Source organism: Vipera ursinii (genome assembly GCF_947247035.1).
Source record: "Vipera ursinii genome assembly, chromosome: 11".
Taxonomy (NCBI): domain Eukaryota; kingdom Metazoa; phylum Chordata; class Lepidosauria; order Squamata; family Viperidae; genus Vipera; species Vipera ursinii.
In genome coordinates this window covers 15,913,743-15,934,238 of record NC_139524.1, presented here as the reverse complement: position 1 = coordinate 15,934,238, position 20,496 = coordinate 15,913,743, and the positions used below count along the sequence as shown (strand labels likewise).

The 20,496-nt window shown below is 46.2% G+C and overlaps 1 protein-coding gene across 1 annotated transcript in view; it reads right to left on the bottom strand.

Moving 5' to 3' along the window:
- Nucleotides 1-20,279, bottom strand: part of AP3B2 (adaptor related protein complex 3 subunit beta 2) — a 31,369-nt gene extending 11,090 nt beyond the window's left edge. The window contains exons 1-19 of the mRNA XM_083371413.1: nt 19,941-20,279; nt 16,073-16,148; nt 15,095-15,169; nt 13,737-13,832; nt 13,072-13,232; nt 11,707-11,773; nt 11,004-11,186; nt 9,098-9,274; nt 8,373-8,470; nt 7,748-7,802; nt 7,443-7,514; nt 6,705-6,767; nt 5,622-5,754; nt 4,784-4,893; nt 4,486-4,662; nt 3,421-3,607; nt 3,208-3,326; nt 1,203-1,314; nt 59-236 (exon numbers count right to left, since the gene is read on the bottom strand). Of these exons, the coding sequence (XP_083227539.1) occupies nt 59-236; nt 1,203-1,314; nt 3,208-3,326; nt 3,421-3,607; nt 4,486-4,662; nt 4,784-4,893; nt 5,622-5,754; nt 6,705-6,767; nt 7,443-7,514; nt 7,748-7,802; nt 8,373-8,470; nt 9,098-9,274; nt 11,004-11,186; nt 11,707-11,773; nt 13,072-13,232; nt 13,737-13,832; nt 15,095-15,169; nt 16,073-16,148; nt 19,941-20,191 (2,390 nt within the window). The 5' untranslated portion in view covers nt 20,192-20,279. The remainder of the gene's footprint in view (nt 1-58; nt 237-1,202; nt 1,315-3,207; nt 3,327-3,420; nt 3,608-4,485; nt 4,663-4,783; nt 4,894-5,621; nt 5,755-6,704; nt 6,768-7,442; nt 7,515-7,747; nt 7,803-8,372; nt 8,471-9,097; nt 9,275-11,003; nt 11,187-11,706; nt 11,774-13,071; nt 13,233-13,736; nt 13,833-15,094; nt 15,170-16,072; nt 16,149-19,940) is intronic.
- Between the last annotated feature and the right edge of the window lie 217 nt (nt 20,280-20,496).

The following is a 20,496-nucleotide window of genomic DNA, read 5'->3' as shown; positions in this document are numbered from 1 at the left end:
CCTCCCAAACTATGCCCGTTGGTCTGTACCCGCGGCCAGCCTCAGCTGGTGACTCTACCTGCCAGCGCTCTCCAGCAGACCCTTCTGGGGAACTTCCTTCTTCTTTTTCTTCTTCTTCTTCTCCTCCTCCTCCTCCTCTTCCGACTGGTCTTCACTCTCTTCTTCATCCTCTTCTTCACTGCCAGATCCCGATCCACTCTCCGTTCCACTTTCAGATCCGCTCATGGTCTCAGGCTCTGCCAGCAAAAAGAAGAGGTTAAGGAGTTTGAGGTTAGAGATGTTCTCCGCCTACAGTATTATTTATTAAAATAATGGCAAGATTTTTTTTAAAAAAAATCCGATTCCATAAATAAATACCCGGCCCCTGGTTTCTTTTACGGGAACTCTTGACTTCCTGCAATTATGGTTGTAAACGGTGACGGTCATTATGAAGGTTACCATGTGACCACACCTAATTTTATAGTCTTTTTTTTGCCACGGCTGCTAAGCAAACGTGGCAGTTACAGGAAATGGACCTGCTGTTTGCCATGGGCATTTTTTCCTGAAAAGAGGAAGTAAATGCCAGTTTCTAGCAAAAATGCCATAAATCCTGGCCACATGACGGTGGGATGCTCTAAATGGCCATTAATGTGGGCCGGTTGCCAAGCCTTCAAAATGGGGTCATGTGACTGTGAAGGGTGGGGTGGGGTCCTGCAGGTGTCATAACTTTGCATCCAAGTTGTAAGCCGCTTTTTCAGGGATTGTTGTTACACGTAGTCCTCAATTTACAGCAGCTTATTTAATGACTGTTCGAAATTAAAAAAAGTGAAACCGAAAAAAATGGACCTGTGACCGTTTTTCACACTTATGACCATAGCAGAATCACATGATCAAAATTTAGAACTTGGCAACTGATTCGTATTTACGACGTTTGCAGCGTCCCGGAGTCACATGATCCCCCTTTTTGTGACCTTCCGACAAGCAAAGTCAATGGGGAAGTTACAAACTTAACAACTGCACGGATTCATTGAACAACTGCTAGAAGAAAGGTCACAAAGTGAGGCAAAACCCACTTAACATCTCTCCCTCTTAGCCACGGAAACTTTGGGCTCCACTGTGGCCATAAATCAAGGACAACTTGTACTTCAGACAGATGCCAGGTGACTAGTCGTAAGCCGAGGACTTCTTGCGGTCAGTTGGAAGATCTCCTCCGCCATTCTCACCACTGTCAGCAGATTCCGTCGCTCCGGATTCCCCCTCTGAATCCGAGTAGAATGGCTTCTCCACCTTCTCCTTCCTCTTCTCACGGCCGGTGCACTTGGTCCATTCCGGGACCTGGATGGAGCCATGAGGTAGGAAACATGTGCCTCATTGCAAAGACGGAACTGAGTACATCAAAAACCTACTACACAGAGGAGTGAAGAGAACAAGACTCGAACGCCAGGGACTGAGCTCGGTTTCACCGCAGTGGATTCCCTGCACAAATGTTACTTCGGTGCAAACGAATCAGCATGCAGGAGAGGAGCATTCAAGTGGCATATCTTTTGTTGCAGCTGATAGTGCATGTGTGCCGAGAGGAAAGACGCATGCATCCTCATCGGACGGGTCTAGAAGATGTTCATGGGATGCATCCCTCAAGAGTGTCAGCTAAGGTGGATCTGAGTGATGGGGCAGAGAAGATTGCGTATTTCTGCAGATCATCAGCGTGACACCCATGCACTAATAGCTGCACGGCAGGATCTCTGAACAGCCATAATTCAGTGAAATTTCAATTTAGTGGCCTGTAGGACAGCAAACATGGCATGCAACGGACCAAATTTGCACAACAAAACCTACACCCAGTAACAAACGTAATTCAATCCACCCTGCATTTAATGGACATTCGTGAAGATCTGGAGATTTCCGCCCTCCACCTCGTCCATTAAAATAAGATTTCATTACACCTGAAAAGCCGGCGTGTTCAGAGTCCAGTTCAAATTATGCATCAAGGAGGAAAATCCTGAGTTTCTCCTGATGCTGCTGAACAGCAGTTCCCAGCAATGATCACCTTGGCAGGGCTAGCATCCGTTCAAATCCCCCAAATCTCATCCCACCATCTCCTAGCCTAGTTCTTTTAACTCGGGGGGGGGGGGTGTTCTCCAAACTTGGCAACTTTATGGCTTGTGGATTTCAACTCCCAGAATTCCATGCAGGCTGGAGAATTCCGGGGTGAAGTCCACAAGTCTTAAAGTTGCAAGTGTGGAGACCCCTGTTTGAACTGCCCAGGATAGATTTTTGACCTGCAGCCACTGTTGAAAGGTTATCTCGGCCCATCTATCTTGTGTGTCATAATTTAGATCAGAGGTGTCCAATCTTGGCGACTTTAAGACTTGTGGACTTCAACTCCCAGAATTCTAACACCGAACTGAAGAAGCTTCTCGGATAAGAAGCAAAACGTCTTCAAGGAAAAAACAAAGGAAAGTCCAATTGCCTTTTGAAAAAGCACCTTTGTGACAACCATGACCTAGATCAGGGGTCTGCAGCCTTGACAACTTGAAGACTTGTGGACTTCAGCTCCCAGAATTCCTCACAGCCGGCTGAGGAATTCTGGGAGCTGAAATCCACAAGTCTTCAAGTTGTCAAGGCTGCAGACCCCTGACCTAGATGACTCAGAATCTCTATAGATATCCTCTCTGATCTGCTATGAGAATGGAAATGTGGAACGCCTTGACTAAGAGAGAGATCCTGTAGCTTTTATAATAATATTTTCAAAATAAATCCACAAGCTAAATCCGGGTTTTTTAGGTCCATCAAAAGTATTTTCAAAATTTAGGATTGAAGTCCTAACTAGCACACAGTCAGAGATGCACAGCACAAGGGAGAGAAGCTGGAAGAGGAGGAGGAGAATGGAAAAGCGTAAACTATCACTGCACACACAAGCACCACCTCTTTGGGTCCACCCAGTAGCCCAATGTAGCTTCCTCTACGATCAATGGAGTCTTCCTAAAAAAATAAGCATGGGGTGTAGGAACCGACCTTTCATCAAAACAGAACAATACACACCACTGGACATTGCAAGGACAGTCAGCTGTAGAAGATACGGTGGCCTCATCTACCACATGGCTCTTGTACAAGTCAAAGGCTGGATCATTGACATGTTGACACCCAATATTTTCATAATATCAATGAGCAGAACCGGCTGCAAGGATCCCCACATCCCATCATCAGTAAAGAGAAGGCTAGTCCTACCTCCACGTTGCGCACAGAGGGATCTGGAGCTTCACTTGGCCAGTCGGGAAGCTCCTGGTAGCCCACCGCTTTTGCATTCAAGAGATGTGAAAGGGAACCCAACTGGAAGTGGTCACGATCTGCAAGGAAGAAGCAATCGGCAAAGTCCACCCCGTTCTGAAGGTCGTGCCACCACGGTCCTTCAGTGGTTCCCGTGCTTTGGTCACACCTTACCTTTGAAAGAGGACTCCAAAATGGGAGCAGGCTTTTGTGCCAGGAAAAGCTTTTTGGCATACTTGCTGAGGGCACCACTCTTCTCAGTGGGTACAATGAGCTGGCGGATGAAACGGGCACGGTCCCGAATGTCATAGTTCTGATCGTACTTGGCCAAATTCAGCACATACTGAGTCAGCAGCTTACTCTGTAGGTGCCATAGTGACGTGGCAGACAACAAAAAAGATGAAGTGATGGGTCAGTCTCAAATTACTAGTTGGGCATTTTGGGGACAATTCCTGGCAATGTCTTAATACCAAAGGGCAGTTGCATGGAGATTTCAATTACATTCATAAATACAATAAATAAAATTAAAGAATAGGAAAGGGCAAGTTAGAAGATCTTCCAATTGTAAAATATATTAATTCTGTCTCTTCCATGAATATACACATCACTCGGAATATTACAAGGAAATTGCTTTATATCGTTGGAACCTGGATTTTATTTGTTTCTTCCAGCTCGTAATAGCTGAACTCTCCATCTGGAATTCTTTTGACTTTATTTTTAAATATATATGTCCCCTCCCCTCCACTTGCAAGGATCTCTGGCTTTGTTAAGATACAACTGTTTTAATTTCTTGTGGCTTCTTTCCATCTGCTAAAGCATGTAGGTGCTCTCCCTTAAGGTTGGAAATAGATTTAAGTCACTGCTGAAATATTATCCTAAGTCTAAGATATGCAACAGTTCCAGTACAAAACACGTACATATACACTTTCTTTTACTTTGGAAGTTAAGAGGCATTTGATATGTGTCTCCTTGATGTGTCTATGACAGAGGTCTTCAAACTTGGCCCTTTTATGACTTGTGAACTTCAATGACTGTGTTGATCCACTAAGCTAAGGGTCTCTGAACTTAGCAACTTTTAAGACATGTGGACTTCAACTCCCAGAATTCCCCAGCTAGCATGGCTGGCTGAAGAATTCTGGCAGTTGAAGTCCACAAGTCATAAAAGGACCAAGTTTGACATAACCTTTAGGTACCGGCCTGGAAACCTACATTCCCTGTTATTTTCAGAAACGACCTTACCTGCTTAGAGTTTGTCAGATAAAGTTTGGCTGCCAGATTGATCACCTGCAGCTTCACGATGTCCTCCTCGCTGGTGAAGGACTTGGCCATCTTGCGGAGAACATCTGGGGCAATCTTGGGCACGTGTTCACAATATTCACCAATCAGCCATAAGATGCTAGCCCGGGCCATGGGAACCTATGCACAAAGGAAAGTGACCTCTGGGTCTCTCAGCCCTGCCTTCCCCATCCTCTCATGTCCATCACATCCCACTCAAGTAGAGGCCGGAGACAGCCTCTCCTTCGGCTCTTGTTCAAACCTGGATGTTATCTGTCAGCTTAGCCATATGCTTGATGATCTCGCTGTGTTGAGATGGCTGCATCTGTAGGAGCTTTTTAATGACCACCACCGACTCAGCCACGACCAGTTCTAAGTAGGGTGACAGAGAAAACACAACACGGCGTAAACCAGACCAGCTCAGCTGTTAGAGAAAACGAGGCAAAGGTCTCGGGAGATCTGAGAAAGACATCGCAGGCAACTTCAGTAGAGTTCTCCTCAAGAGCAGGGCAACGGATGACATAGCTGGCCTCTGTTGTTTATCCCACTACCCCAGAAACAGCACAGGATTCTAGTTTAAATGGGGATCGTCTGCATGGATGCAGTGCACAGCCTGAGATCCAAGAACAGACCTCCCAACTTCCAAAGCTCCTTTGAAAATTTGGCCAATAGTTTCCCATTTCCATTTCCTAGTGTGGGGAAATGGGCCATTTTTAATGGAATTGGTGGGAAGGACAGTGGGAAGGGATGAGATCTTACAAGGTGTAGTGTATACCAGTGGTGTCTGGTGTTCTATTAATTGCTGTTGTCGTTTAACTGCACTTGAATATTTTTTAATATTGATACATGCCAGCCAGAGTTCCCTTTGTGTGAGTTGTGTGTGTGTGTGATTTCAATTTAATCAATCAATCAAAAATATTGCCCGCATCACACTTCTATCCATTTTTTGACCCCATTCCATCATCTTTGGAGCATAGTCTCTCTCTCTCACTCTCTCTCTCTCTCTCTCACACACACACACACACATGTATGTGTGTGTGTTCCATGATTTGTTCACATTGTTCCAAGTCATTAGGTTGATTCCAAAAGCAACTTCTCACCATCTCGGTTGGACAGCAGTTGAACTAGCCCATTGAGACATGTGTCCCGCACTCGGCCAATGTTGGTGGCACAACGGCCAATGGCCTGGATTGTGGCTGCCACAAAGTCTTTATCCATGCTCCGGATGTAAGTCTGCAGGAAAAGAAGGAAAAAACATCTTGCCCAACGTATCCGTCTACTATGTAGGACTGATCTAGCCCAGTGGTTCTCAACCTTTTCTTCACCACGGACCCCTTTTAAATACCTGTTGTGGTCACAGACCCCCCTAAGCTTAACTCAACATTTAAATCATAACCTTTCTTCAAGCCTTTGCACACCCTCTGTGACATCACACTCCCCACAGGGGTCTGCGGACACAATGATCTAGCTGAGTATCTTCAGGGGTAGGCAATCTTAGCTCTTTTATGATTCGTGGACTTCAACTCCCAGAATTCCTGAGCCAGCTGGGGGTTGAAGTCCACGAGTCATAAAAGAGCCAAGGTTGCCTACCCCTGATCTAGGTCCTTGGAGCTGAAACAAGTTTTCTTCCATGGAAAGAAAAAAATCCGAACAGCTAGGAGTTGGCTTTGAGGTCTAATTTCATCTTTCAAAAATAAACCTATCAAGGAACTTAATTCAACCTGGAAATTCTTCTGTGCGTACAATTCAATAGACAGATTTGTACCACCTCCTCGATTGGTCCTTCTTTCTGAATATATTTTTAATTTTCTAGAACTTCTAAATTGGAAGAGATTTCTATTAGGATGGACAGCCTTTACCACAGCTCACAATTTTGTTATATATTTCACACTACAGTAGCAATGTGTCCTTGTATTGAGACATGCTTAGAACTCCATAGGGATGCTCAAGTTTTAAAACAATACATTTCGTTGATCACCATCAATTAATGATCTACTGAAACATTATCATCTCTATGTAAATAAATATATTGACTCATTTCTTTTACTCCTTTCTCCCTTTCCCTTTCCCTTCCCTTTTTATATTTTCGTTCACATTTTTAATAAATGCCCCGCATGCAAAAGTTCTGGCATTACACCCTGAAGTGGAAAATACCCCTAGGCTAAAATTTTTCTATTTATTACCTGAAATTCCCGCAAAATGGTAGAAATGTTGGTTTCATTAGCCAAGTTGGTCAAAACTTCCAGCTGCCAAGATAGAAACAAAGAACAGAAGAGGGTTGCTTGAAATTTCATTCCTTCTTTGAGCATGTAGAAATGCAAGCAAATAGCTAGAGCTAAGCCACGCTTTGTAATCTATATGGACAGGGCAAAATTCAAAGAAATGGGACAAACTGAAGAGAATTTGCTCCTAGCTGTCTTCTAAAGAGTAGTATATGTTAGGGACACCAAAAAAGTTTTCCTTTTTCATTTGCTTTTGCCCCAAATAATAAACTAGGGGGGGGGTTTAAAATCTCACTGTTAGGTTTGTAGCGAGTGTATGATTAGTGAATCTCTTACTTTAGATGTAGCCTGTTTTTAAGAAGATGCCAAAAGATACTAAGTCGTGGTTCAATAAGCAACGTGGCTTGTTTCTGATGTAACCTTCAGCAAACCATGCTTTACTAATGAACATAACTAGATCCATCCATCAGCTGAGGATGAGCACAAACAAGTCACATCACAGCTTAGTACCATATACTGTATAATTTTCATCACAGATTTACACCATTAACATGCAATATTGTCAGTCTTTCACTTTTAATGGCTTTTTCCCTATCTCTGCTTCAGTAGGTGGTTTTTAATATTGAAAAGGGAAAAAAATGTGTTATTTGGAAACAGATATATTTTTGGGGGTGTGGGATACCTGAGCATTTAATATACCTTGAGGATCTTAATCTGGGTGGGATCAGTTGATCGGATGTAGAAACTTTTCAGGTAGGGCTCAAACATTCCCTGGAGAAAGAGGAGAGAGAAACAGATTCAACTAAAAAAAATATCCATAAGATTCTCTGGTTTACTAGAAGTCAAAAATAAAATTCTCTGCAGGATTTATAATCGTTCCCTCTCTGATAAATGAAATAAGCGCTGGTTGATATTAAGTGGAACATGACGGATCTCTAGAAAACCCGGAGCCACATTTTGAGGGAGCTGTGTGAAAAATTCCCAGCTGAAAAAAAGGCACTTACCCTTCGCTTGATGGACATTGTGGCCACGTTCTGAAGAACCACGTATTGAACCTCACTGCAAGACAGGCAGACAGACAGGCATGCAGTCATTAACCAGGTTGGACCTTCTTGAGATCCACTATCGTCAAAAATAGGGTTAGCCTTAGTTTGTACAAGGATTTTAGTGAATATCTGCTTTCTTCAAGCAACTGATGCGATTACCGCTCCCATTTCTAGCCAGCAGATAGGAGCTGGAATACCGGTGTGCTACTGTACTAGTTTGCAAAAAAGTTACTAAAGGGATGGCTTTAACTGGTAAAAACTGAACACCTGCAATCAGCAGACTTTGGAGAGGTGGAAATGGAAAAAGGGAAAGAGTGAACGGGATGGAACCTTGTGGAGGGGGAACCAAAAGGTCACAACTGCCTGGGACGTTGAAAAGAATCATCTCACACTAGAATAGTTTGTCCCTTTCTAAGGGACATTGAGGTTCCTAGCATTGAGACAAAGCAAGATGTAATCAAGGATTGTTGGAAACTGGCAGAAATGCCCAGATTTGGTCACTTTGCTGAAAGAACGCGTTACATCAGAAAAAGGAAAATGAGGTCCTGGGGTTGTAGTGGGAAGGAAGCATCTGCAGACCGACCTGTGGCTCCTCAGCAGACGCACCAGGGCCTTAGCAATGACCCCAACCTCAGCCTTGGGAGCAAGATGGAAGTAGAGCTGAGCAACTGACATCACCACCTGAAAAAACAGAGGAGGACATGGTGGCACAAGCTGGTAGAGAGGCCGAGATGTTTATCTGCTTGCTGTATTCACCAATTGGAAATAAAGCCTTCAAGAAGAATCAGCTGAATGTAGAGTGACCCAAACACACAAATGCAAGGGACCTGGGGTGGAGAGCAGACCAATAAGGGGAGGGGGGAAATACTCCATGGAGGAAAGCCCAGCAATCTTCTGTTCTTCTTGCCCAAAGATCTTATGTAAGGCCTGAAACTTGTGTCACAGTTATCAACGTTCAGGATGGATGAGCATTGACATCAGATAACTGTCCTTTTTCACAGAATGAGGTCACGTTTCACTTTAAGATGCTCAAGGTTGGGAGAAAAATATTTTCACTGGGGTCCAGCTAACTCCTCCCCTTTCCTATTGGCCCTGCCCACTTTTCTGAGGGCAACCAAGGTGGCGTGACCTTCGGATTCAACTGATCGCCCCTGCCCCAACTTGGTCGTGCCCCTGCATAGGGTTAATCTTTCTCCCTTTCTTCTTTTCTTCGCCCATTTTGGTGACACCCCCCCGAAGACAAGGGAGAGGGCTTCTTAATTTTCCAGGTAAACTTCCCCCCACCCCGATGCCAAGAAAAGGGCTCACCGCAGCATTGCGGCTTTGCAACAGGGGTTTGGTATTGCGCAGGAGTAAGCGGTGGTCGGGATCCATCACGTAAGGCTTACGCTTTGCCAAGGTTGCGGACTTGGCCTTGTCATCTTTGGCATCCTCTTCCTCAGATCCATAGAAGGTTTTCTCAGGGCTCTCCTCCAGGAGAGATTCCTGCCCATCAGAAAATAATAAGAAAAGGTATTTTGAAGGTAGAGTATGTGGTCCTTTTTCTCCCAAACTGCTCTACATGAGTTGGGCTTATAGCTCATTAAGCCACAAACCTGATTGTCTGATTTTATTTCACATCATTATTTTATTTCAGCTCTGTTCTAGGCAAGTGGCACACGCAGTGTGAACTGGGACATCCTGTTCTAAGAACATAACAAGGCCCTGTGGGGCCAGGTTGCGCAAAAGCAGGTAGGATGCCCCTGAAATGTGGACGCTTCAAGTTCCCACTGCTAATAACTCTGAACCTAGTCACCCTGACAATATTACAGTTGGATGTTTTAACTGAGAAAGATTCAGGAAATAGAATGCAAACAACCGTTTGCTGATTTCTCCATATCCTTTTCTCCATAAGTCTCTGAAAAAGAGATTCACACCATTTGCATTCTAATGTCCTCTGAGATATTTATTTATTTATTTATTTAGATTTATATACCGCCCTTTCCCGAAGGACTCAGGGCGGTTTACAGGGCATTTAAAAGAAAGTCAATACAAACGTTAAAACAAATTGAAAAAGATTAAATAAAACCCTGAGAAAAATAAAAACCCAGTTAAAATTAAAATTTAAAAAAATTCTCAGCCTGGGCCAGAGAGCTCAAAGAGCCAAGTCTTCAGGTCCCGGCGGAATGAACGGAGGTTGGGGGCAGTCCTAAGCTCCGCAGGCAGCTGGTTCCACAGGGCAGGCGCACCCACTGAGAAGGCCCTACCCCTGGGTGTTACCCGCCGGCAATCTCTTACCGGCGGCACCCTGAGAAGACCCTCCCTGTGGGAGCGCACTGGACGAAGGGAGCTTGATGCCGGCAGCAGGTGTTCCCTCAGATATCCCGGACCCAAGCCGTTTAGGGCTTTATAGGTCATCACCAACACCTTGAATCTCACCCGAAGGGCAACCGGAAGCCAATGCAGCTCACGGAGTAGAGGTGTTACATGGGAGTATCGGGAGACCCCCATCGCGACTCGCGCGGCTGCATTCTGCACCAGCTGAAGCCTCCGGGTGGTCCTCAAGGGCAGCCCCATGTAGAGATATATTGATCCCAAGTTGAAAATATGTTCCCTTGTTGGGATTCTTGTACCCCTTCAAGCGCCAAGAATCAAGAAAGACCTGCGGAATTACGTCTGAACAATTTCCTTTATTGTTCTCCTCATCTATAGACAGAAATCCTGCCAAACCAAAGCAACTTTTGGCATCACTAAACATATACTCTGAGAACGGCTTCTTAACGCTATTTTTTCTACCAGTAAAACTTCACTCTTACCCCACTGGAATGCGGCCCCTCCTGCCAGGGCATCCAGTCTGTATTCCACCACACTACTCCTCCCATTTCAACTGCATCACTACTTGTGTCAGAAGCCCTGAGGCACTTCTGGGTTGAAAGGATTAGTTGGCGACATCACTGTTGCCCGGGAGACCGTACAGTTGGGGACTCCTTTCATGAGCTGGAGCAAAGGATGTGAACTCACTCCACTCCATGGCACCACTTGGGTCTCGAACGCAGGCTTACTAACTTCCATCCCAGCGTCCTAACCACGCGAGCTATCGTGCTCCTTTCCATCTCAATAAATCTTGCTAAAGAGAAGTCTGAGACTCGTGCTTGGACAAAGAACCACATCCTATTCAGGGAGCTACTAAAGGACCTAGTAGGTGGACTCCTACGTCATCTGCTCCTTGACTCACGTTCAGGTTGGGGCTGAGGAACTGCGTGCGGGCATAGCGGGTCAGCATGTTAATGATCACCACCTGGCCCCATTCCTCCACATCGATCAGCAGGTTGCACAACTTGCGGTAATTTTTGTGAATAAGGTCAATGCGCTCAGGGCAGACTTCCTCAAACGCCATCACCACGCTGCCGGCCACCAACTGGACAAGAAGACAGAGAACACAATTTGCAAATTAAGAGACTGTTCATATTCGGAGCGGAGATGCAAGCATTTTTCCTAGATTTTTTTTCAACAGTTGTGAGAAGGCTCTTCCTTGGTCCTATTAAAGAAGGCAAATTGACTTTTTTTTTTAAAAAAAAATAGTCTTTCCTGTCTGTTCATCTTTCTTTAAACTCTTGTAGCAGCCTGAACACAAAAATGAAGCGTGGGATTTTATGGATTATTATCCGGCACCTGATAATCCAAATAGTATCCCTTGGGCAATCTATATGACAGTCGTATCAATCTTGGCAGTGTTAAAGTGTGTTGACTTCAACTCCCAGAACACCCTACCCAGCATGCTGTGGAATTCTGGGAGTTGACGTCCACATCTCTGAAAGTCACCAAGGTTGAGAAATGCTATCTCCAAGATGCCACTCCTGAAACTTTTTGCAAATTCACTTTTTCCATCTCACTTTTCTCCCCTTATCTCCATCCCCTCCAGTTACAGTCTTACTCACCGTGGTCTTATCAGCCAACAGCTTCTCAATGACCTCAATTAACTGGTCTTTCTGGTCTGAATCAAGGCTGCAAGGAACAGACAAAGCCATTAGGTGGATAAATCTTTTTCTAAAAGCTGAGTCAACACACTGTGTCCTAGCGCATAATGTGAATTATTTCACATTGGGCTTAGCTTGGTCCTTGAGATGAAGACCAAGAGATACATTTAAAAATGATTCACTGTTTGAAATTCACATGCCAGCTTCATCCCTTCATTCACACAGAAACATGTCTATCTATATATGTGCGCTCTCTCTCTCTCTCTCTCTCTCTCTCTCTCTCTCTCTCTCTCTCCCTCCCTCCCTCCCTCCCTCCCTCCCTCCCTCTCTCTCTCTGTGTGTGTGAGTAATGAGTGAGTGTGTGTGTGTGTGTGAGAGAGAGAGAGAGAGGCACAAAAGCCCACAATAAAATCTGGGACCACATGACACTCTCAAAAACTTTGGCAGTCACTCCAGGGCTTCCCTCAATTTCTCACAACAAAAGGAGATAATCATTAACCACATTTGAGAATTCATATTACCGGTAACTGTCTTTAGTGAAAATGAATTTATTTAATCTACCCGTATTTATTTAGTTTTTACCTTGCCTGCTTGTGTATTTGCCCTTGTTCTGCTACGCTGTGAGAAGGCACCTCCTTGCATACTTTTGAAAGAACAAACATGGCCCGGAGCCAAAAACGTTGCACACCTCTGTGCAAACAGGCGGGCAAAAAGATGTGAGCCAAGCACACTGTAATACAGTATTTAACATCTCTGTGGTAGTCTCTTGGTCAGTTGTTTTAGCACTTATACCTAACCGATTTGATTTAGATTTTTTTTTTAATCCTGCATTTATTATTTTTATAGATATCTCAAGGCAGCACACCTATCTAATTCTCTTATTTTTCCCACAAAAACCACCCTGTGGATTGGGTTGAGAGGGACCGGCCCAAAGTTTCCCAACTGGCTTCCATACCCAAAACAGGACTAGAACTCACCATCTCCTGGTGATTGGCCCAAATCACCCAGTCAGCTTTCACGCCTAAGCGTGACTAGAACTTACTACCTTCTGGTGGTTGGCCCAAAATCAACCTGATGAATTTTATGCCTAAAATGGGACTACAATTCCCTCTCTCCTGGTGGTTAGCCCACAGTCAACCAACTGGCTTTCAGGCCTAAGGCGGGACTAGAACTCACTATCTCCTGGTTTCTAGTCTGATGCCTTCACCTCTAGACCAAGGAAGCTCAAAAGACCTTGGTTTTTGCACCCCTGCTGCCCAATTCTCTCAACAGGGGCTAGCTGCAATTGGCACAACCAAGCCACGGTTCTGGAGAGATCACCTTTACCTGTACAGCTTGGGAATGGCGTGAGCCGCAGTTTTGCGCACATACGGCGACATGTCCGACGCTGCCTCCTTGATGGCCAACATCATGATGGGGACAATGATGGGGACCCGGATGCTGGAGAGGACCCGGAGGGCGCTGGCTCGAATCAGCTGATTGGGATCCTGGAGCCAAGAAGAAATTGGGAAGAGAGAGATTTCAAGCTACCCCCGCTTTCATAAGGACGCAGGTAAAGCTCAAACTTGTTCAAGTCAGAACGAATCACCCTTGGTGCTCAATGCATTGGGACATTCCATTCAACCCGTCCCCGAAATTACAATGGACCCCCCAAAAAAGCTACTTACAATCCTGTTTTGAAGTTCCAACATTGGGTGCCCACCCCTGGTCTCATTTTGGGTGCTCAGCAACCGGCCCACATTTACAATCATTTACAATGTCACGTGACCACTATTTACGACAGTTTTGCTGGCCCATGGTGAATAATGGGCTTGCTTAACAATTGACTCTTGTGCTTTACAGAAAAGGCTGTAAAATACGGCCCGGTTAACACTCTTTGTGACTGTCATGACTATAGTTGCCAATCTCAATTGTGGCCCTAATTCAAAGACTGCCTGTACTGGAACATGAAGTACAACACAGATTGTTCTCCGAGTATCTCAGGGACCAACCTTGAGTCCTCGCTGGAAAGTAGAGATGGATAATAAGGCTAAATCTTGCTGTTCTTCTGCATACCGGACAAGGTAGACATAAACCAGCTTCTTCACCTGGCAGAAAAAAAATGGCATAAGGATCAGGCAGGAACTGAGAACTTGGCTTATGTTTTTCTTCAACTATCAACCCTACCCCTTGTCTTTTTCCTTGGAGACCAACAAGTCCCCAACAAATTATTCTGTTCTTACATCCAGGACTGGCTCAAATTATTTTGCAAGCAACGAGATCCTTGCGCCTCAATTCACGTTGCACGAAGTTAGGGTTGTTTTTTACGATGGTGCCGAGCAATACGTACGCTAACAACTATTAACTTGCAGCCTTTCCACAACCTCTCAGACCTGCTGCCTAATTTGATTCCTCAGAAGGAAACTTTTTTCAGACCCCCCTCAGCCTTTGCCCGTTCTTTTCTCTTTCCGTTCCTATCCATCAGATGTTTTTCAAGCACAAACCACGTTGAATTTATTGTTTAAACAACCATCAAATAAGCAACAAGTCAAAAGATCTGGGAAAGCACAGGTGACAGTGTATTGTGTTTTTTTTAAGTAGACAAAGCAGTCAGTTTTTACACTGGGTGAAACAAAGATCCCAGATTATGCTCAGCTATTACTGTCCACTGAAGGTGAGGCTCAAGTACTTTGGCCCCCTAATGAGAAAAGAGGACTCCTTGGGAAAGACCCCCAAGGTTGGGCAAGATGGAAGACGAAAGGAGAAGGAGAAGGAAGAGGATAAGATGGTTAGATGGTGTCCTTGATGCAACATGAATTTGGGCAAACTCTGGGAAACAGTGGAGGATGGGGGACCTTGACATGCTGTGATCCATGGGCTTGCGAAGAGTCAGACACGACTTAGCAACTGAACAACAACAACCACCAACATCCACAGGATTAAGCAGAGATTTTGGACCAAGACAACTGCTTCCTGGTTTAAACTTTGAAGTCCACAGCAGCATTAGCACGTGTGTTACATGAACCTTTAGTCAAGAAACAATGTGAGTTTAGCAAAACTCCCTTTATTACTTAATATTTACTTAGGCCAGGGAGAGGCAACCTGGTGCCCTCCGAGTATTTTAGAGGGAAGCTCTTCCCGTTTGCTGCTATGTGCTTGGATATATAAGATATCTAAGGAGTTAGAAGCATCACCAGCAGACAAACATCCTGAGCTGGCTTCCCTTGGCTAAGCGGGCATGCTACACAAGGCCACAAATCACAGTTTGCTAACCAGCCGACTGGAGTCATAAAATATAATCTGCTCCAAACAAACATCTGCTTTTTTCAGTTGAGTGCAATGCAGGGAAGGCATGCACAATATGACTTACCTCTATATTCTTGCAAGCCACATTTTTGACCACGGCTGGAAAGAGGTCTGATGCGTTCTTGCCTCGAGCAATCATCTGGGGGCAGGAAAAACAGCCATGGGGTGGTTAGTGGAGAATGCAGTGTAGGGAATTTCCATCTTCAAATGTTGTGGTCCCTTTGGACCCTTATTGAAGTGACATCCTACCTCTCTCAACACTTTAAATCTGTGTTTCTCAGCAATTTTAAGATGTAAAGGTAAAGGTTCCCCTGCACATGCGTGCTAGTCGTTTCCAACTCTAGGGGCCGGTGCTCATCTCCGTTTCAAAGCCGAACAGCCAGCGCTTGTCTGAAGACGTCTCCGTGGTCATGTGGCCGGCATGACTAGACGCCAAAGGCGCACGGAACGCTTTTACCTTCCCACCGTAGTGGTCCCTATTTTTCTACTTGCATTTTTACGTGCTTTCAAACTGCTAGGTTGGCAGAAGCTGGGACGAGTAACAGGCACTCACTCTGCTATGTGGCACTCGGGATTCGACCCGCCAAACTGCCGACCTTCTGATTGACAAGCTCAGCGTCCTAACCCACTGAGCCACTGCGTCCCTAATTTTAAGATGAGTGGCCTTCAACTCCCAGAATTCTCCAGCCAGCCATGCCTTGTGGGAGATGAAGTCCACTCAGCTTGCAGTTGTTGAGAAATACTGCTTTAGATAGAAGATATGAGATGTCACACTCTCAGAGTCATTTTTAGGATCCTGTCCATACAACCTCAAGGGATTGTGTTTTTTTTGACAAGGGTTGGCATTACAGTAAGTGGAGAGAAGAGAGAAAGGACAGCCTTCACACAAGTCCCTCAAACCAAAGAGGAGGGGACACTAGACCTGGGACTCCTTAAACAGGAGAGAACCTCATGCTGGACTATAAGCTGGGTCTTGGAAATCAGCTCACAATCAAAGGGTGAGTATCTTAAGCAGAGGTGACAAGCCTAAAGAGACACTCACTGCCACAATCCTCTTCATAGCTTCCAGCTTCAAGGAATCCTTATTGCTGTCCAGCATCTCCTTGAGATCGTCGTGTCTGCAAAGAAACACAAGAGACTGTTGCAGGAAGTCAAAGCAGGAAAGTCCTAGTCTATTTGACCCAGCATCTGATGAACATTTGTTGTTGTTGTTAGCTGTGAAGTCGTGTCCGACCCATCGCGACCCCATGGACAATGTTCCTCCAGGCCTTCCTGTCCTCTACCATCTTCTGGAGTCCATTTAAGCTCACACCTGCTGCTTCAGTGACTCCATCCAGCCACCTCCTTCTCTGTCGCCCCCTTCTTCTCTTGCCTTCAATCTTTCCCAGCCTGAGGCTCTTCTCCAGTGAGTCCTTCCTTCTCATTAGGTGGCCAAAGTATTTGAGTTTTAGCTTCAGGATCTGGCCTTCTAAAGAGCAGTCAGGGTTGATCTCCTCTAGGATTGACCGGACTGAATTCAGCCCTTGAAGGATGTTCATCAGGACTGCTAGAGGAGTCCTGATGAACATAGTAGCCTTCAGGGGCTGAATTCTCACCTCGGTTGAGCTGGGAGCTATGTCCAACTCAGTGGAGGGAGCCAGAGAAAGGAAAGGCAGATGGAAAGGAAGGAGGAGAAGAGATTAAGTTCCCAATTCTAAACTAAAGAAAACCTGGAAAAAGGAAGCCAATGTTTTCCAACCTCCACCATTTTCAGCATGGTGGCCAGGGGAATTCTGGGAACTGAAGCCCACACAGCTTAAAGTTGGAAAGGTTGAGAAACACTGCCCAAAACAACCGGTCAATTGCTATCCACTTTCCAAAACTGAAAGATCTTTTTTGCTGGATGAAAAAGAAAGATACAACATGCCAGCATATATTTAGGCTTAATGAAAATTACAAAGGGTAACTCTATGAATATTCTGTCCAAAACAGAATTCTTTTCTTCCCAACAAAAAAATAATAATAAATCAAATCTTTCCATTGGGTTTATTCAACTGGGTATATAAGCCATCGTGGGTTTTGCTCAGGTTATAGCTGAGAGTTACGTGAATCCAACTAATCATGGTTTAGTCAATCAACCATTGCTGAGTTCACTCATGAACACAACAGTGGCCAGGATTCAATCTTGCAACACCATGCTTTGGTCAAGAGGCCAAGAATGCTGAGCTACCATACAAGCTGTGACTCATAAAATATGATGGCTGGATTCATATACCTTCTTCAATCCCCACCACCAAGACAGAGACTTATTGCATTGTGTGAACCTAACAATTGTTCCTTCCATCTGCACTTGCCAGGAGACTCCTAAACATGGAAAAGGGAAGATGGAAGAATACAGATAGTCCTTGGCGTATGGCCAGTAATGACCATTTGAAATTACTTTGGACACCCCCCCCCCAAAAAAGGTACTTATGATCCAAACCTGATTCATGGTGATCATATTCTAGCCTACATTTACAGCCATTTGCAGCCATTTGCAACCCCACGACCACAACTTAACAATGTTTTTGCTAGAAATTGTCGTTTACTTCGTTTCCCGGCAAATAACATGCCACAGCACAATGGGTTCCCTTAATAATCGCACCGTTAATGACCACGGCAAAATAGGTCACAAAATTGGGTGCGGTCACATGTGACATGCTTAATGACCATCACGGCTTATGATCAAGATATCAGGCTTAATTATTGTTGTACGTGGAGGACTACCTGTCGAAGGTAGCTTATCGGTCACGCCATCTGGAGAGGAATTTGATCCCAGGGCCTTGTTGAAGGAATTTGATCTCAGGGACTTGTTTATACCCAAGCAATCCAATCCCAAAGAAGGCTGTGAAATATTTATCCCTTGGTGAATTCATCCGGAGCAGCAGGAAAGTGAGAAGGCAGAGACACTGAGAAAGGTAGCACAAAGAAAATGGCTTGTTTCACTGTGACTGAGCAGGTTGCAGGAACCTGGCTTATTCACAGCTCAGCAGAACTGGCAAATCCAGCCAACCAGAGTTGATCCAATAAGCCACACTTAAACCATGTTGCTCACATTTTGCTTCAAGCTGAAAGTAACATCCCAGCCAGTCAAGGAATCCTCTGCAGCTCTGAAGGCACTCAACAGACATTGCGATGGAACGGCTGCCCACAGACCCCAATATAAGATGGTGTAAAGCAGTTGAAAGAGAGTAGTAATTCAACGGGCAGCCAAAGGGGAGGGGAGTGAAATAATACTATAGAACTGGAACTCAGAAGAGATTTTCCTGCTCTGAAAATGCAATCTCAAAATGCAAGCAATTACAAATCAATTTTCTTTTTCTTGATATTAGTCAATTTAGAATAATTGGACACAATTGCCCTCACATGAACGCATACAAAATGTTTGCAACACTGACAACTCTAGTGACTAAGACCTAGACCTTATTTTATAAACCACAATGGCCGAGCTCATACGGTGTGTTATGACAGAAAGAGACCATGATTAAAGAAGCCATGATTGATTACAGGGGGCAAACCCAACTGATGAAGAAAAAGCAAACCATTCTCTGCCTTTAACTGATTCAGGGGGGGCTTCAGTAAAGGCGCCTGGAATTGCAACAACACTTTGGATTATCCAGTCTAAGGAATCACGCATATTACCAAATTATCCTGCCTCTCTCAGGTCCTACATTAAAACACCAACCCAACAGGGCACATGTTGCATTTCTTCCCTTATGCATAAGGGGTTAAACTGAATAAACACAATTTAAGATTCACCAAACACTATCAGCTTGGGTGTGATAACGTCAGCAGCTACTTTCCCACCGACTGAATTAATCAGATTTCGGCAATGCAACAGAGCTGCAAAATTACATTTGCACCAAGCTGTGATCCCACTAACTCAGGTCAACGCGAACTCAGCTTAGCCTTGTGGGACCAATGCAGCTGCTAGGTCTTCCACAGGCTAAGAGAGAGCTGTGTGAACCCAACGGGCCAGCAGCCTTTGCCCGACCCACAGAGAGTTACTCGGCCCTTTTCTTTCCATTCTCACCACCAACCCGAATCTCTCCAGAAAGACCAGTTTTCACAAAACACAACGAACCAGCTGGGGCCAGCTGAGGGCCAGCTGAACCCAGGTTCGCTGTCCGGAGGAATCCTGCTCCCGCACACACCAGCCTCTAAGGCAGGGGTCTTCAAACTTGGCCCTTTGATGACTTGTGGACTTCAACTCCCAGAATTCCTCAGCCAGCAAAGCTGGCTGAGGAATTCTGGGAGTTGAAGTCCACAAGTCATCAAAGGGCCAAGTTTGAAGACCCCTGCAGAGTCTAAGGCAAGAGCACCAGCTCAGTTCTCACAAGTTTAAGCCTGACAAGAAAGTGGCTGGGCAGATCCGGGACTACTTCGTGGTATGAATGCAACTCAGAACGCAGCTCACACACACACACACACACACACACACACACACACAGAGACACACAGACACAGACACAGACACAGACACAGACACAGACACACACACACACACACACACACACACACACACACGCGATGGGCAGGAGGGGAGCGGGGAGGGGGACAGAGTCGGGGGGGGGGCAAAGCTGGCTGAGGAATTCTGGGAGTTGAAGTCCACAAGTCATCAAAGGGCCAAGTTTGAAGACCCCTGCTCTAAGGCAAGCGGTAGCCCCAGCTCAGTTCTCACAAGTTTAAGCCTGACACGCAAGTGGCTGGGCAGAGATCCTGGACTACCTCGCGCTATGAATGCAACTCAGAACGCAACACACACACACACACACACACACACACACACACAATGGGCAGGAGGGCAGGAGGGGAGCGGGGAGGGAGACAGAGTCGGGGGTCCCCTGAGCCAAGCCCCTCCCCGTCCACCCCCCATCCCACCCCAGCCCTACCGGAGCGGTTGCGCCACGCTGCCTTCCAAGCTGCGCTCCGGCTGCGGCTGCGGCTGCTGCCCGGCGGGGGCGGCCTCCGGCTGGGGCCCCTTCAGCAGCCTCAGCTCGTCGCCTTCCAGCGTGCGGTACCAGCTCTGCGGCGCTCCGTCGGGCACCAGCACGGGGCTCTTGGCTTCCTCCTCCGGGCTGGCCGGCGGCGTCTTCACCAGCTGGGCTGCCCCGGCGGGCAGTTGCTGCAGCAGCTTCTGCATGGCGGGGGCTGCCCGGAGCGGCTCCCCAAGCCAGACGCCGAGACGGCTGCAGCCGCCGGAGCTCGCCGGCTCCGCCGCCCAGCCACGTTAGCAGCTCCGCCGCCGCCGCCTCCCTGCCTTGGCTGGCTGGCTTGGCTGGCTGGCCCGGGCGGGGCTTCTGGGAGCCGCCCGCCACTCCGCGCGCCGCCCCGCCCGACGGCTGCTCCCCAGACGCCAAGGCTTTGGGCGCAGCGCCACCTGGCGGCCCAGGGAGGAACTGCCCCCACTCCGTCCGCAGCCCCTGTGCTGCTTCTGCGGACCGGGAA